The sequence below is a fragment of the Brassica napus genome, chromosome C7 (genome assembly GCF_020379485.1).
Source record: "Brassica napus cultivar Da-Ae chromosome C7, Da-Ae, whole genome shotgun sequence".
NCBI classification, from domain to species: domain Eukaryota; kingdom Viridiplantae; phylum Streptophyta; class Magnoliopsida; order Brassicales; family Brassicaceae; genus Brassica; species Brassica napus.
This window is the reverse complement of record NC_063450.1, coordinates 52,294,956-52,308,446: the sequence shown is the minus strand read 5'-3', so window position 1 is coordinate 52,308,446 and position 13,491 is coordinate 52,294,956. Positions and strand designations below refer to the sequence as shown.

Here is a 13,491-nt window from a genome sequence, read left to right as displayed (position 1 = left end):
TTTATCGGTTCGGGTTTTCATGGCCCAAATAAGAAATCCGGATCCTAGCAGCAGAGTAAGGTGGCCCCACCCTCTGTTTTCTTCTTCGTCTTCATCCAAGGTATTAGCTAATGTTTTAAAATTTGATTGTGTTGAAAAAGTTTAAAGTTCGATACTTTTTGTTTGTGATTTAAAATTTTTGGAAAATAAATTTGTAAAATTCGTCTCAGCAATGATAATTGATCATAATCAACTTTCAATAAAGTTTTACTCGGTAATGCGAATGAAGCGTAAGTAATCACTAATCACATAACGAAATCAAGTCACAATTGCACTTAAAGGGCCAAGATTCAGGTAAAGACAACTGCCGAGTTTGTCCAATGATCCACGCTTTAGCTTTGAGATGAGAAGAAATTAAGGAGCGAGCCTTAGAGGGTCACGAGAGAACAGCGATGTCTTGCGGATGTTGTTAAGGCCACAAAACAGCATTACCACTCGCTCCAGTCCCACTCCGAATCCACCGTGAGGTGGTGCACCGTACCTGCAAACATTAATATTATTTGTAGCCTTCGTCAAACTCTGATAACCAATAATAGTTAGGAACCAAAACTAATTCGGTTTTGTGGTTTATTACCTGAATGAATCGATGTACGTTTTTATTGTCTCGACGTCAATCCCAAATCGTTTTGCCTGTTCCGTCAAGAGTTCTGGGTCATGGACACGTTGAGCTCCTGATATGATCTCCTCGCCTAAGGACAGAGACCGCAAATACAAGTATTTTAAAATGTGAACTTAGTCGGTGAGAAGACGACACACAAGGAAAAAAGAGAGAACTCAAAGATGAACCTCTTATGAAGACATCGAATGAGTTGCTGTAGTTAGGGTCGTCTGCACATGGCATAGTGTAGAATGGCCTAACAGCCGAAGGATAGCGATGCAGGATGTAGAACTCGGTGTCATACTTTTCCCGAACTAGCTCGCCAAGTTTTCTCTCTGTTTCGGTATTTAGATCTCCAAGAGGATCAGCCTGGACACCAGCTTCCTGTAAACACATCATGATTCAACATAACTACTTACAGTCCGTTTCAAATAACTCATCAAATCAAATGCAAAAAGACTAGTCTTACCTTAAGCATTTGAATCCCTTCTGCAAAGGTTAATTTCAATGTTTTTGGAAGAAACTGCAATTTTAGCGCAAATCATCAGAATGCAATAATATACCCCAAAAAAAAAAGACCCAGCTTCCTAATAGTACTTGCTTATACTGCATGGTTACCTTCAACGGCTGAAATGGGTATTGCTTCCTAATAGCTTCAAGTTCCTTTTGGCAATTCTCGTTTATTTTATTGAATATGAACGGAAACAACTCGCCCACAAGATCCATTATCTGCACAACCAACAAAAATTAGCACCAGTGGCAGAATAGATATAATTGAGATTGAGAGGAAATCACATTTTCTAACCTCAGAGTAGTGTTTGTGAATCGCCATCTCCACATCAAGACCAATAAATTCGCACAGGTGTCTATGGGTGAACGAGTCTTCAGCTCTGTAAACAGCACCAACCTCAAAGACGCGTTCAAAGTCAGCACATATTGCCATCTGCTTATGAAGCTGAGGAGACTGAGCTAGACAAGCAGGCTGGCCTTTGTAGTCCAACCTAAATACAGCAGAACCACCTTCACTACTCCCAGCCAACAGTTTCGGTGAGTGGATTTCAATAAAACCCTTACGTAGTAAGCACTCTCTCCATCCCTGCACAATTTTTATTACATATCTTCAGTTCAGTAAATCCTATCCTAGTCTTCGTGCATACACTAATAAGACTCATTATATATCACTATTAATACTCCATGTTGTTGCATATCAAATCCTAAAGATGGCTTACAATTTGAATCCAGCTCTGAATGCTGAAGATTCCTTGATTAGCCGGTGTTCTGAGATCAATCACTCTAAAGTTCAAACGGGTGTCCTGATTGGCACCAGGCTTCCCAGCCTGCAACAATCATAGAAACAACTACTCTTATGAACACCAACACAGTTAAAACTAATCTCCAAATCATCACCACATTAATACTACCTGAATGTCTGCTTCGCTACGAGCAGCGTCCTCGACATAAAGTGGCAGCATTTGCAAGGCACTGTTGACGCAGTACACTTTCCTCACTTGAATCTCAACCTACCAATAAAACACAAGTCAACGTCTCTCTTTGAATGTCAAATCACAATTAGATCAAAATTGAAAACAAATCAACAAACCTGCTGCGTGGTTCCCGTCACAGGATCCTTAGGGAGAACAACGTAACCGATAACATCAACAAACGACTCGCTATTCATCTGCCTAACGAACTTAACCATGTCAACACTCACATGATTCTCCTTCGACTCAGCAACCACACATTGAACCTTGGACCCCTTCTGCCTCACGATCAGAAACCCTTTTTTGCTGGAAACGTGTCGATACGTGTGCACTCTCCCCCTGATCAGAACCTCCGTCCCCTCCATCGCCTCCACAAGCTCCCTCACGTCGGTCCACTCCTTCCCTTCCACGGCCTCTCTCCACTTCCCGGCTTTGGGATCCTCCGTGGATTTTAGCTCGTTGAGAGTGACGTCTCCGTAGCTCCTGGAGAACGATTCTTCCTCGATGGAGAGGGAAGCTGTCTTGCGTGAGGCTTCTTCTTCTTTCTCCTGACGGCGGCGTAGCTTCTCGAGCTTCGCGGCTTCCTTCTTCGCAGCTTTCTTGCTGATCTTCTCTCCGGATTCCTCCGGCGGCGTCGCGGTGGATGAGGATGGATTCTCCGGCTCCGACGACATGGTGTGTAGCTCCTCCGCAAGGGTTCAAATCAATTGCCTACTGGCTACTGGAAACTGGAGAGTGCAATGTTGAAATGTTGAAACAAAAACAACCCTACGCGATGATAAACAACCCTGTTTATATATAAAGATATACCGGAGTGGGCCTAGTTAAGCCGACTAAGCTATATTTAGAAGCTTGAGTGTTGATGTTTGAATGGGCCTAGTTAAGCCTATTAAACCAAATTAGAAGTGTTGATATTTTAATTGATCTGATTTAAAATAATTTTTTATATGATTTTAAATGAATGAAAATTTAATATGATTTTATTTTAAAATTTTAAAATCTTCTTCTAAAAATCATGAGACATTTATTTCAATTTTTTTAAAATGAAAAAAAATTGAAAATTCTATCGAAATACTAAATCTTTAGAAACTCCCGAGAAAAAAATTCACAACTTAAATATTTTTGGTAACATCATATTTCAAAATATTTAATAAAATGATAAGTTAGGTAAAGCTAGATTTTAAATGACTTTTTAAAGTCCATTGTTCAAATAACAACAACAGATTTGTCATCTTAATGACAAATCACATTAAGTTATTTAATGAGCCTGGTTAAGCCCCACTAAACCTAATAGAAGCTATATTGTTGGTTGATAACTTGATATTAAAATGGGCCTGGTTAAGCCCCTTAACAGCTTGAGTGTTTATAATTAAGCGACCCAAAAAAAAAAAGGCAAAAAGTAATGCTTGATAAGACAAGCGTGAACGGTGAACAAGAAAAGACGGTTGCGCGTAGCTTGAAAGCTACTTACGCGCCGACCAATCATCCGCTGCGAAATGACACGGTGAGACGTTTCCACATGCTAAAGCGCGTGCGCAACAGTATCCCTCGGAGAGAGTGTGGCTCGGAAGATGTTCCCAATAAATAAGAAACGAATGTGCCAGCAAAGAACGGACCAAAACTAAAATAAATAAATGGGAGTGTTGGAAAAGTAAAAGGGAAGCAACGACGACTGAGTCATCTCCCTCCTCCTCCTCCGTTCTCCACCTCTGAACTTGATCGGAACTAAGCTCTTGGTGTTGCGATTTGATTACTTCCGTGGAGGCTTTTGGTTTCTCTCTTGGATCCTTAAACTCATCTTTAGCTCTGATTCTTACATGTCTTCCAGCTCAAATCTACTGCCTATGAAGCTCTAGGTAAGCCATGACTCCTTCTTCTAGCTTATCCCATCGTCTAATCATCGGATCTGTGTCTGAGTTCGTGAAAAAATGAAACTTCTTTCTGCTAGGACCTCATTTGTATTTGTACACAACTTGTGTTTCCTTTGATAGTAAATTTTGATTTTTTTTTTTTTTTCAAACTGTGAGGGGTACTTGCTTGAGAATCAAGGATCTGTCTTCAGCTTTATTCACACACAAAAAAAAAAGTTTCATTCTTTTAGTAACATGTATGTTTCTATATAAGGTTGTAGAGCATCTTTAGCTTCAATACAGGTTGAAACCAACTTAAACTTTCATTTCTTCTTTACTGCAATGAAAGAGAAGACCTTTATGTCATGATAGTGATTGGTCGATCTGTCAAGAAAAGACCTTACTACAAACCATTTGTTTGTTACCTAGACAGAACTCTAAATTGTGTTTCTCATTTTTGTCATATCTTTTTTTGTTTTAGGTGCATGTTGAAGTGATTGAAAGACATACCACATACCACGAGATTGTAAAAGATGCTTGAGGGACCAAAGTTCGATATGCACGCTGTTGGCAATCACCACAATTACGATGCATTCACGCAAGACTTTTATCAAAAGCTCGGTGAAGAAGGTACAAACATGTCCATGGACAGCATGCAAACAAGTAACGCAGGAGGCTCTGTGTCAATGTCTGTGGACAACAGTAGCGTTGGTTCTAGCGACGCTCTTATCGGCCATCCCGGTTTGAAGCCTATGCGTCATCCCTACTCTCTCTCCGTTGGGCAAAGCGTGTTTCGCCCCGGGAGAGTCACGCATGCGCTCAACGATGATGCCTTGGCGCAAGCGTTGATGGACAGCAGCTATCCAACTCAGGGGCTTGCGAACTACGAAGAGTGGACTATAGATCTGAGGAAGCTTCACATGGGTCCCGCGTTCGCGCAAGGGGCGTTTGGTAAGTTATACAGAGGGACTTACAACGGAGAGGATGTAGCGATTAAGCTACTAGAGAGGCCAGAGAACAGCCCCGAGAAAGCGCAGGCCCTGGAGCAGCAGTTTCAGCAGGAGGTTTCTATGCTCTCGTTTCTGAAGCACCCCAACATCGTCAGGTTCATCGGCGCTTGCATCAAACCGATGGTGTGGTGCATCGTGACTGAATATGCGAAAGGAGGTTCGGTGAGACAGTTTTTAACTAAGAGGCAAAACCGAGCTGTGCCTTTGAAGTTGGCTGTTAAGCAGGCGTTGGATGTTGCCAGAGGTATGGCTTACGTCCACGAGCGCAACTTTATACACAGGGATCTGAAGTCGGATAACCTCCTCATATCAGCTGATCGGTCCATCAAGATTGCTGACTTTGGCGTTGCGAGAATCGAAGTTCAAACTGAAGGGATGACACCTGAGACAGGGACTTACAGATGGATGGCTCCGTAAGTTAGAATAGTTTCTTGAACTATGAATCATTATCAATCCTTATCTGCAAGTTATATATAGACTTAACTTCCTTTCTTGATGCAGAGAAATGATCCAGCATAGACCTTACACTCAAAAAGTGGACGTCTACAGTTTTGGAATCGTGCTGTGGGAGTTGATAACGGGTCTGTTACCGTTCCAGAACATGACTGCTGTTCAAGCTGCATTTGCGGTGGTGAACAGAGGAGTGCGTCCAACGGTCCCAGCTGATTGTCTCCCTGTGCTTGGTGAGATCATGACACGTTGCTGGGATGCGAACCCTGAAGTCCGTCCTTGTTTTGCAGAGGTTGTCAATCTTCTTGAGGCGGCTGAAACCGAGATAATGACGACTGCGAGGAAAGCCCGTTTCAGATGTTGCATGACGCAACCAATGACAATCGACTAATCTGTTGTGTGAAGAAAGAGAGAGGACAAGAAGAGGACATAACAAAGAAAGAGAGGAAGAAGGGCTTTAGATATATGTAAGTTTGTGTGTGTAATATCAGATTGTATCTCTTTTCCCAAGGTAGGAGAAGTAACACCAACCATTTTAGACTACTGAAACTTCTGTATGCAGAAAATGAACAAAACAAATGTACTGTGAATGTCTGAAGTGTTTGGTTTAGTTTTCCTTGAATTTATGTTTCCTTACTGTGGCAGAGGAGCATTTGATGTGTGATGAATCCGATGATGATGCATGCCTCAAGTATGAGGTGTGAGTGTGAAATGAGAAATCATGATTCTATGATTCTTAGATTCTGTTTCCTTTTTTAATTACTGACCATCAAATATGATTCTTAGATTCTGTTTCCTTTTTTAATTACTGACCATCAAATAAACATACAACTTCTAAAAGAAAAATACAAAGTTACTTGTCAACAAAACTTTGGGTAGTGAATCCATCTTAGACACGCTGTAGAGTTCAAAAGAAAATAAGATTAAAGCATTAAGATTGAGTGTTGTCCAGAAAATCCTCCTCGCCATCAACATTGTCATCTTCATCATCACCATCACTCATAATCTCCAAAAAGTCACCACCTTCAAAGAGCATACCTCCATCATCATCATCAAAATCGCTTGCACTATTATCTTCATTGTCATCGCTGCTAATGTCATCATCTCCGCTATCGTCTCCAGCTAGTCCCAGAATCCGGTCTAGGTCATCTTCATCGTCTTCATCATCTTCATCTTCATCCTCTGTCTCACCATCATCATCGGGATCAGAGTCATCATCTGTTGGTTTCCGTCTGCCAATCTCATACAACCTCGCTGAGGATAACATATCGTCTTGATCTTCCATTGTGATCAGCCCAAGGAAAGAGTCTGTTGGTTCGGTGGCAAAGTCGAGGAGACATCGGTCCACGGGTATAGTGGCAATGTCTGAATAGTTGATCGCATCAAGAGTGCGGAAAGCAGCAAACAACGGATGCTTCGAACGGCGCGTGTGGACAGCAGACATCACGTCCTCAATGTTTCTCCTCAGCATTGCGTATATGACATCACCCCTGGAGTTGAACGTAATAGCTGTCTGGTCCAGTGATGGTACACTTCGAAGTAGCCTCATTTTCCTCAAATCCCAGACCTCAGAGTTTATGATCACCTGTTATAAAAAACATCATATTGAGATAAGCCAAGACATGATGGCAGTTTATTATCTTTGGTATTCTCACATATAAAAGATTTCAGATAAGAGAGTAATATGATTTATCATTACCTCGTTTCGAGAAGGATGAAAACCACCGCCGCCATAATCAGTAAATTGATCAAACCGACTGACCTCATCTGGAACACGGCGATCCCACAGATGACCATTCCACAATATTAGTGTATCGCAAGGGCTGAAGTGTACAAGAGAATATGGACTACTCCGAGAAGAAGTTGATGTGTCAGTGTATTTATGGGAAAGAGTGCAGCTCTCTACGTTATACAGAAGAACATCTTTTGTTGATCCTTCACATGAGAGCGCTGCAAAATATCGCCCAGAGTTGCTGAATTTTGCAGCCTTGCACCCATCAAAGGAGTGCTTAGACCCATTAGTTATATAAGAAGCGTCCCACAACTGCACATCACTGGAACTAGAAGAAAGCAACAACTGAGTATCGCCAGAGACATATGGCTGAACAAGTGTTACCGGAGCCTGGTGGCCTGAGAAACTCTCAAGCAAGCTACAGCTGCTAGCGTCGAATATTTTGATTTCTCCAGCATGACTACCGACTGCTAAATGATTAGTACCTCCAAGTAGTGAGATGCATGTAAAGAGAGCATTCTCATCTCGGCAAGATCTCCAAGATTTGAATCTGCTGAAAACGAACTGACGGTCCCTGCGACTCCCATGGACTCCACTGTAAAAACTTTGAAGCTCGCGGGTTCCAAGACGGCCAGTGACATTTAGTGGAGCTTCAAGTAAACGTTTAGGTTCAGGACAGACATGCGGGTGTAGGAGAGACACAGGGGGAAGAGTTGTGATTGGAGCCAGACACTGTCTGTGTTGGTGTTTCAAATACTGAACAACAAGAGAGTCTAGTGTTAACCGTTCCGTATTTGAAGGCTGGGGATCGCTTGGAAGCCTTAGCTGAGAAGCAGGTGTCATCAGTCCTAGCCTGGAGCTCCCAGATTGGTTAACATCCAAAGCTGAAGCTGGTGTTTGTAAACCTGAAGCATCCGCAATGGTTGAACTCCTACGAAAGGAAGCCGTGGTTCGACAAGCTGGAGATGGCGGTCCTAGCTCCCCCAAATTGATTCTTTTACCTGAAACTGAGACATCTGGGTCTTTAAGCTCCGACAATTTCCGTTTTCTGGGAAAAGTCGGGGTCTTAAATTGAGAATCGGCATCAATGTCGCTCTTCAAAACTAATTCTGCAGCAGTTTTTGATGTATCTGCACAAGCAGGATCTGAATTTGAACTACTACTGTCTATTCTCTGAGTAGACTGGGGGTGAGCGTCCTGGGGGAAAGTTTGATTCCGTGACTGCAAACTAAAGCTGGGTGAGAAAGTCAACTGTTTCTTCTTTGCGGATGGAGCTGCATTACCTATCAAGCTAGGATCTTCCTCATGAGTATTGACTTTGAGTTTACTGGGGAAAAAACCACCGCTAGCACGGCCAGAGGGCCACTGTTGCTGTGCTACCGGCGTGGACGTCTCCTGTGTCGAGGGAGCCAGATGTTTCTTCTTGGCAGATATAGCCGCATTACATCTAGAATTAGGATCGTCGTCATGTGCACAGACTTTGGGTTTGCTGGTGAAAAATCCACCGTTAGCACGGCCAGAAGGCCACTGTTCCTGAACTACCGGCGCAGGCATCTCTTGTGTAGCGGAAAATGCAATAGAAGAAGGGGGAGCCAGGGAAGGTAGAGGACTCAACTGAGTCTCTTTCAACAGTGCTGAAGCAGTTTCACCAAGACCTGATGCCTGGAGGTGCTCATGGATAAGGAGCAAAAGCTCCTTAGAATCATATGTTATAGGTGTTGCTGCTGCAATGGCAGCTCTTTCAATGCGCCTCAAGGTTGGAGTAGCAGCTTCACTGGCTGTTAGTGTATTCGCATGCCCTGAATTTGTCAATATCTGCAAACGCATATAAACCACAACTGAAAACGTTTGCAAAACTTCAACAGAGAGACAACTTCAATTACTAATGAAGCACACAAAAAACAATTCCATAAACAAGAAATATAAATCAGTTCAGATGGTTACCCCTATTAGCTCAAGGGCCACCTGAGCAAGTTCAGCCTGCCACCTGACCTGATCTGTTCCACTTGACTGACTACCTGCATCCCGAATTAGTTCTGACAAACTCTTACCAACCTAGAAACCATGTTTGGAAAGTCAGTACAGAAACAAAAAAAACGAGAGGACGAAGATAACTGGGGAAAGAAATTTGCTATATTCTACCTCAAGTTTAGTCAGTATTTGTGCAATTGTCTCATCTCTAGCAAGACCAAGAAGTACCCTGCAAGCCAACGCTCGTAGACAATCTGGGGCAGCAGGGGCGTTCACATAAATTCTCGGCTGAAGAAGTTTTAAGAGAATTTTTATACCATCATTCCCACGAACGGCTTCGCGTGCTAGACGATAGACCTGCTCCAACTTAGCAGCAAGGCCAGCAGAACCAGTTCCTGCTCCTAAGAAAATTCTTCTATCACCGACCAACCCTGAAGACGCTGGTGCAACAGGAGTTGGCGGAGCATTACCAGTGGACTGAGTATCTGCAGCAGCATCGGTTGAAGGACGGGCAGTGGCTTGGCCGGAAACAGGTTGATGATTTTGTGCAAGAGGCGGTTTATTACTTAATGATGGTGGAGGGCAGACCAGATTGATTAGGACATTTAGTGCAGGCTGTATGATCTGCAATAACAAAGAAAATAGGAAAGTAAAAATGAGAAGCAAAAGAAGAAAGACTAAACCCATGTGAATAATGTATAAAGCAGACTGCTGACCTCTGGGTCCACTATGCTGTTGGAAATATTTGCTGCATCCAGAACGACGGCAATGCCCGCACGATTGTTGCTCAGCGTGGCACTCACAATTGCTTTGCGGCCATCAGGTATTGATGTAACTATGTGAAGAACACCAAAAGCATGCTGAAGCAGATCATGGAGATAACGGTCTACTGGTGGAGTCTGCGCATGCGACCATGTAAGTGCATGGTAGAAAAAAAAGGTACCTATGAAGGGTAAATATGCTACATTACCTGACATAGTTCTAACATGGTAACATGTCCAGAGGACGCCAAAAAGTTATTGACGGCAGGCCACTGGGTTCTGACAAAGGTAGGACCCAACTTCCTATCCTTGTGTAACTGATGGAATACGGCATCTACAGCTTCATTGCTGATGTCAAGGGGCTTATAGGCTGCCCTTACATTAGGAACATTTCGCACACCACCTCGGCCACTTCTGCTAGGACGAATGGAATCCACAAGCAAAAGTAGATGAGCTCTAAAATACTGGCGCAAAGCAAAACAGGTGTGAAAAGCCATCTGTTTCTCTGACGATGTCATGACTTCAGGGGCTGATCGGTCAGAATTAGCACCAGTTCTAACTGAGGCTGCATCTTTAAGAATCGAAAGGAGTTTCTGCAAGCTATTATGAGCATCAAATGCATCTAAAATGGCTCTAAAGACAAAAGCAGCAGCGAAGAATAAGGCTGCATTTTTCCTGGCTTGATCCTGGGAGCAGTCTATAAGTTCGATAGCTAATTTAACCAGTTGATGTATGAGATCCGATGGAAGTGCACAAACACGCTCCATTATACCCTGAGAAAAAAAAAGAAATTGAAGGTAAGAAGAAGAAGCCGGATCTGTAGTAATTCAACGATAGATCTGTGAAAAAATAGCACTAGATCGTACAACTTTGCTGTTATTACTACCTGAAGAGAGCCTATGGTGTATAAGCAAGATGAGAGACCATAAAAGGTCTCCGTAACCCTTGGTACAGCAAGTAATTTTTGCAAGCCACCACGGTCAACAAACATTGCAGCAAACTTCCGGTGTGCAGCCAAAGCGCAAATTAACTTCATTACGTCACGTAACAAAGGGGAAAAACCATCTCCAAGTTGGGATGTACGTTCCAGTAGCGTAATGCATACATCAACACCTTTTTCATGGAGAACAGGCCCGAGAACCTCGACATATTCACCAAGTATTTCAAGGCACTGGATGCAATATTTTTCTTGTAACTGAGCCAACGACTCCATATCTGGAAGTGAAACTTCTCCAACCTCGGCAATTGCGTCTGTTTCCACGCTATTCAATTCCGCAGTCTGATCAGATATAACACAAGTGGGATTTCTGCACAGCCCAAATAGCAGAGTTACCTAGAAGCTACCATATTTGATAAACCTCAGTAGAATTAACAACTACAAAGCATGACTAACCTTGAAACCTCAGCGGCATCTATGACTGTAGTAGCTGCTCGAACAGCAGCAGACACGGCAGCTTCTTCACTGCCAGATGACTTGAATTCCTGGAATCATTTAAAAATAAAGACATTCAATATACCAGAGGTTCATAAAGGAATGAAATCATTAGCAGCTAGACAAAATAAAAACATGCCTCCAAAGCAGCAGTTTTAACAAGCTCTGCTGCAGCATCGCCAGCTGCTTTAGCTGCGTCATCAGGAGCATGGGCAGCTCTAGCTTCGGTTTCAGCAGCTCCAATTGCTCTCTTTACTAGATCAGTTATATTTTTGGTTCCTACCCAACAACCTTGAAAGCATTCATCATTCTCATCTCTTTCAATCCCTACAATACCAGATTTCATTTTCCCCAGACATAAGGTCACATCTTCTGCATTTCTGACATCTGAATTTTTTGGTAGATCCCTATCTCTGACACCCAGACGAATTGATCTAGGAGATGTCAAGAGAACGTCTGTATCAGTAGCACCTTCGTTCACCTTTCCTCTCCCCCTGGATTTTGATCGGTTCATTCTCTGTCTTGAAGGGTCATCTCTTCCGGTATTTTCATCTCCAGGTTTCAGTTTACAGTCAACAACAGCTGAAACATTGCCATCGATTTCGAATTCTCCTTCAGACTGCCCCATCTCTCTACCGAAGTCTGCCTCAAGAACATGGTCACCTTCAACTGTATCCACAACCCTCCGCACCCTACCTCGACCTTCTTCTTTTCCTTTAAAGGAAACATGCTTAGCCTCAGTTGTATGAAGGGCATCTCTACGGCTTGTGCTCGAGTCTCCAATAACACGTACTCGAAGATAATGCATAAGCTTAGCAGATAGTCCTGATGCCAAGACGTCTTCAACTAACTGACCACGACTTGTATAGGTCAGATAAAAAAAGAAAATAATATTATTTCAGCTGTAGGCGCCAAAAAAAAACATTTTAAGCATCAAAAAGAGACAACAAAATGAAAATATTTTAATCAGATGTACCTCGTCAGAGAGATAGCGAGAAGTCCTGTGGAATAAGTCTTTAACATCTCAGCATCTGAGGCCTCTTTGCTGCCAGAGTGTTCACCAGGAAACTTGACTGACTCATCCAAGACCCAGTTTTTAAATTTATCCATAACAGCATCGTCGAAAACATAAGGATACTGTAAGGAAAAAAGAGAGAGCATTGCATCACGAACCAACCATTTCCAACGAGCTGCTAAGCGTAAAAGAAAGGAGCAAAGTCTTACCATGGAAGTAAGCGAACAGTTCACTAGCAGCCTTACGGAGGCTGCCTTCGCCGCGGTTGAGTAAGTATCCTCAGTAAGAAAATTTGAGGAAATCAGTTCAAAAAACTCATCATTCTCCTGTAAACATCAAGAAACCAAAAATAAGAAGAAAGAAGCTACTAAAGCAATGACTGGTCCATCAAAAGGACTTACTCTGATGAGATTACACAGATTGCCACTGATATGATTACTGCGATCATTGGAGTAGAACTCACTCTCCTTTACAAACCTGCGGACACAAGAAAGAAAGCGTCAAGCTTTAAGCTTTAAGCTATAAAAATGAACAAATCAAGAAGAGAGCGTGAAAGCATCTCATACAGAGACTCTTTGGACTCGAGAATATGACTAAGAGCGTGGAGGATAGTAGGGTTAGGGTTATTAGCACCGGCGGTGATACTATCCATGAGCTTCTGCGCCTTCTCTATAAGCTCGTCTTCTTCCTCAACCTCCGCCGCAATAGCCGTTACTTCGTCCTCCTCCTCCTCCTGTTGTCCTTCTTCATGGTCAGCTCCGCCGATTGAATTTTCCGTCTCCGCCGTAACAGCCGTTGGATTACGGACCTCGGCATCATGCCCTTGTTCGTCCATGTTTTACAGGCGATTGAAATAAACGTTTGGGATCGTGGAAATTACAAGTTCGTTTCGAGGAAGCGAAAAAAAAAAAAAAAAAAAGAGAGAAGCTTTTAGTTGTTGTGGAGTAGTAATAAGAGGTGGCAGGTGGAGACGACGAAGCTGAACTGACTATGATACTAAAACATAACCCGACCCGTTTTTTTACGAAACAAACCCTAAACCCGTATTTTAAGAGAGGGGTCAATATTTCAAGCGATGGGCTTTATAAAGCCCATATTTCAATATATAGGCCTTACATAGGGCCCATAGTTGGAGTTAGTCTCTGGTAATAA

At 42.8% G+C, this 13,491-nt stretch overlaps 3 protein-coding genes across 3 annotated transcripts; 1 reads left to right on the top strand and 2 right to left on the bottom strand.

Moving 5' to 3' along the window:
- Positions 1-190: 190 nt before the first annotated feature.
- Positions 191-2,897, bottom strand: LOC106407160 (aspartate--tRNA ligase 2, cytoplasmic-like). Its single transcript, XM_013847961.3, has 9 exons — positions 2,238-2,897; positions 2,059-2,157; positions 1,867-1,974; positions 1,443-1,733; positions 1,256-1,366; positions 1,107-1,160; positions 826-1,021; positions 614-728; positions 191-520 (listed from the first exon to the last, which is right to left on the bottom strand). The coding sequence occupies exons 1-9, from the start codon at positions 2,790-2,792 to the stop codon at positions 394-396; spliced, it is 1,656 nt and encodes a 551-aa protein (XP_013703415.1). The 5' UTR covers positions 2,793-2,897; the 3' UTR covers positions 191-393.
- Positions 2,898-3,682: 785 nt separating this feature from the next.
- On the top strand, positions 3,683-6,050 carry LOC106409324 (serine/threonine-protein kinase STY13-like). The gene is made up of 3 exons (XM_013849974.3): positions 3,683-3,974; positions 4,450-5,391; positions 5,480-6,050. The coding sequence occupies exons 2-3, from the start codon at positions 4,502-4,504 to the stop codon at positions 5,817-5,819; spliced, it is 1,230 nt and encodes a 409-aa protein (XP_013705428.2). The 5' UTR covers positions 3,683-3,974; positions 4,450-4,501; the 3' UTR covers positions 5,820-6,050.
- A 154-nt stretch (positions 6,051-6,204) lies between these two features.
- On the bottom strand, positions 6,205-13,345 carry LOC106409323 (DDB1- and CUL4-associated factor homolog 1). Its single transcript, XM_013849973.3, has 13 exons — positions 12,906-13,345; positions 12,741-12,816; positions 12,549-12,665; positions 12,301-12,461; positions 11,464-12,184; positions 11,286-11,374; positions 10,779-11,199; positions 10,102-10,665; positions 9,848-10,030; positions 9,303-9,755; positions 9,105-9,215; positions 7,128-8,975; positions 6,205-7,013 (listed from the first exon to the last, which is right to left on the bottom strand). Exons 1-13 carry the CDS (start codon positions 13,172-13,174, stop codon positions 6,360-6,362), a joined length of 5,667 nt encoding a protein of 1,888 aa, XP_013705427.2. The 5' UTR covers positions 13,175-13,345; the 3' UTR covers positions 6,205-6,359.
- Between the last annotated feature and the right edge of the window lie 146 nt (positions 13,346-13,491).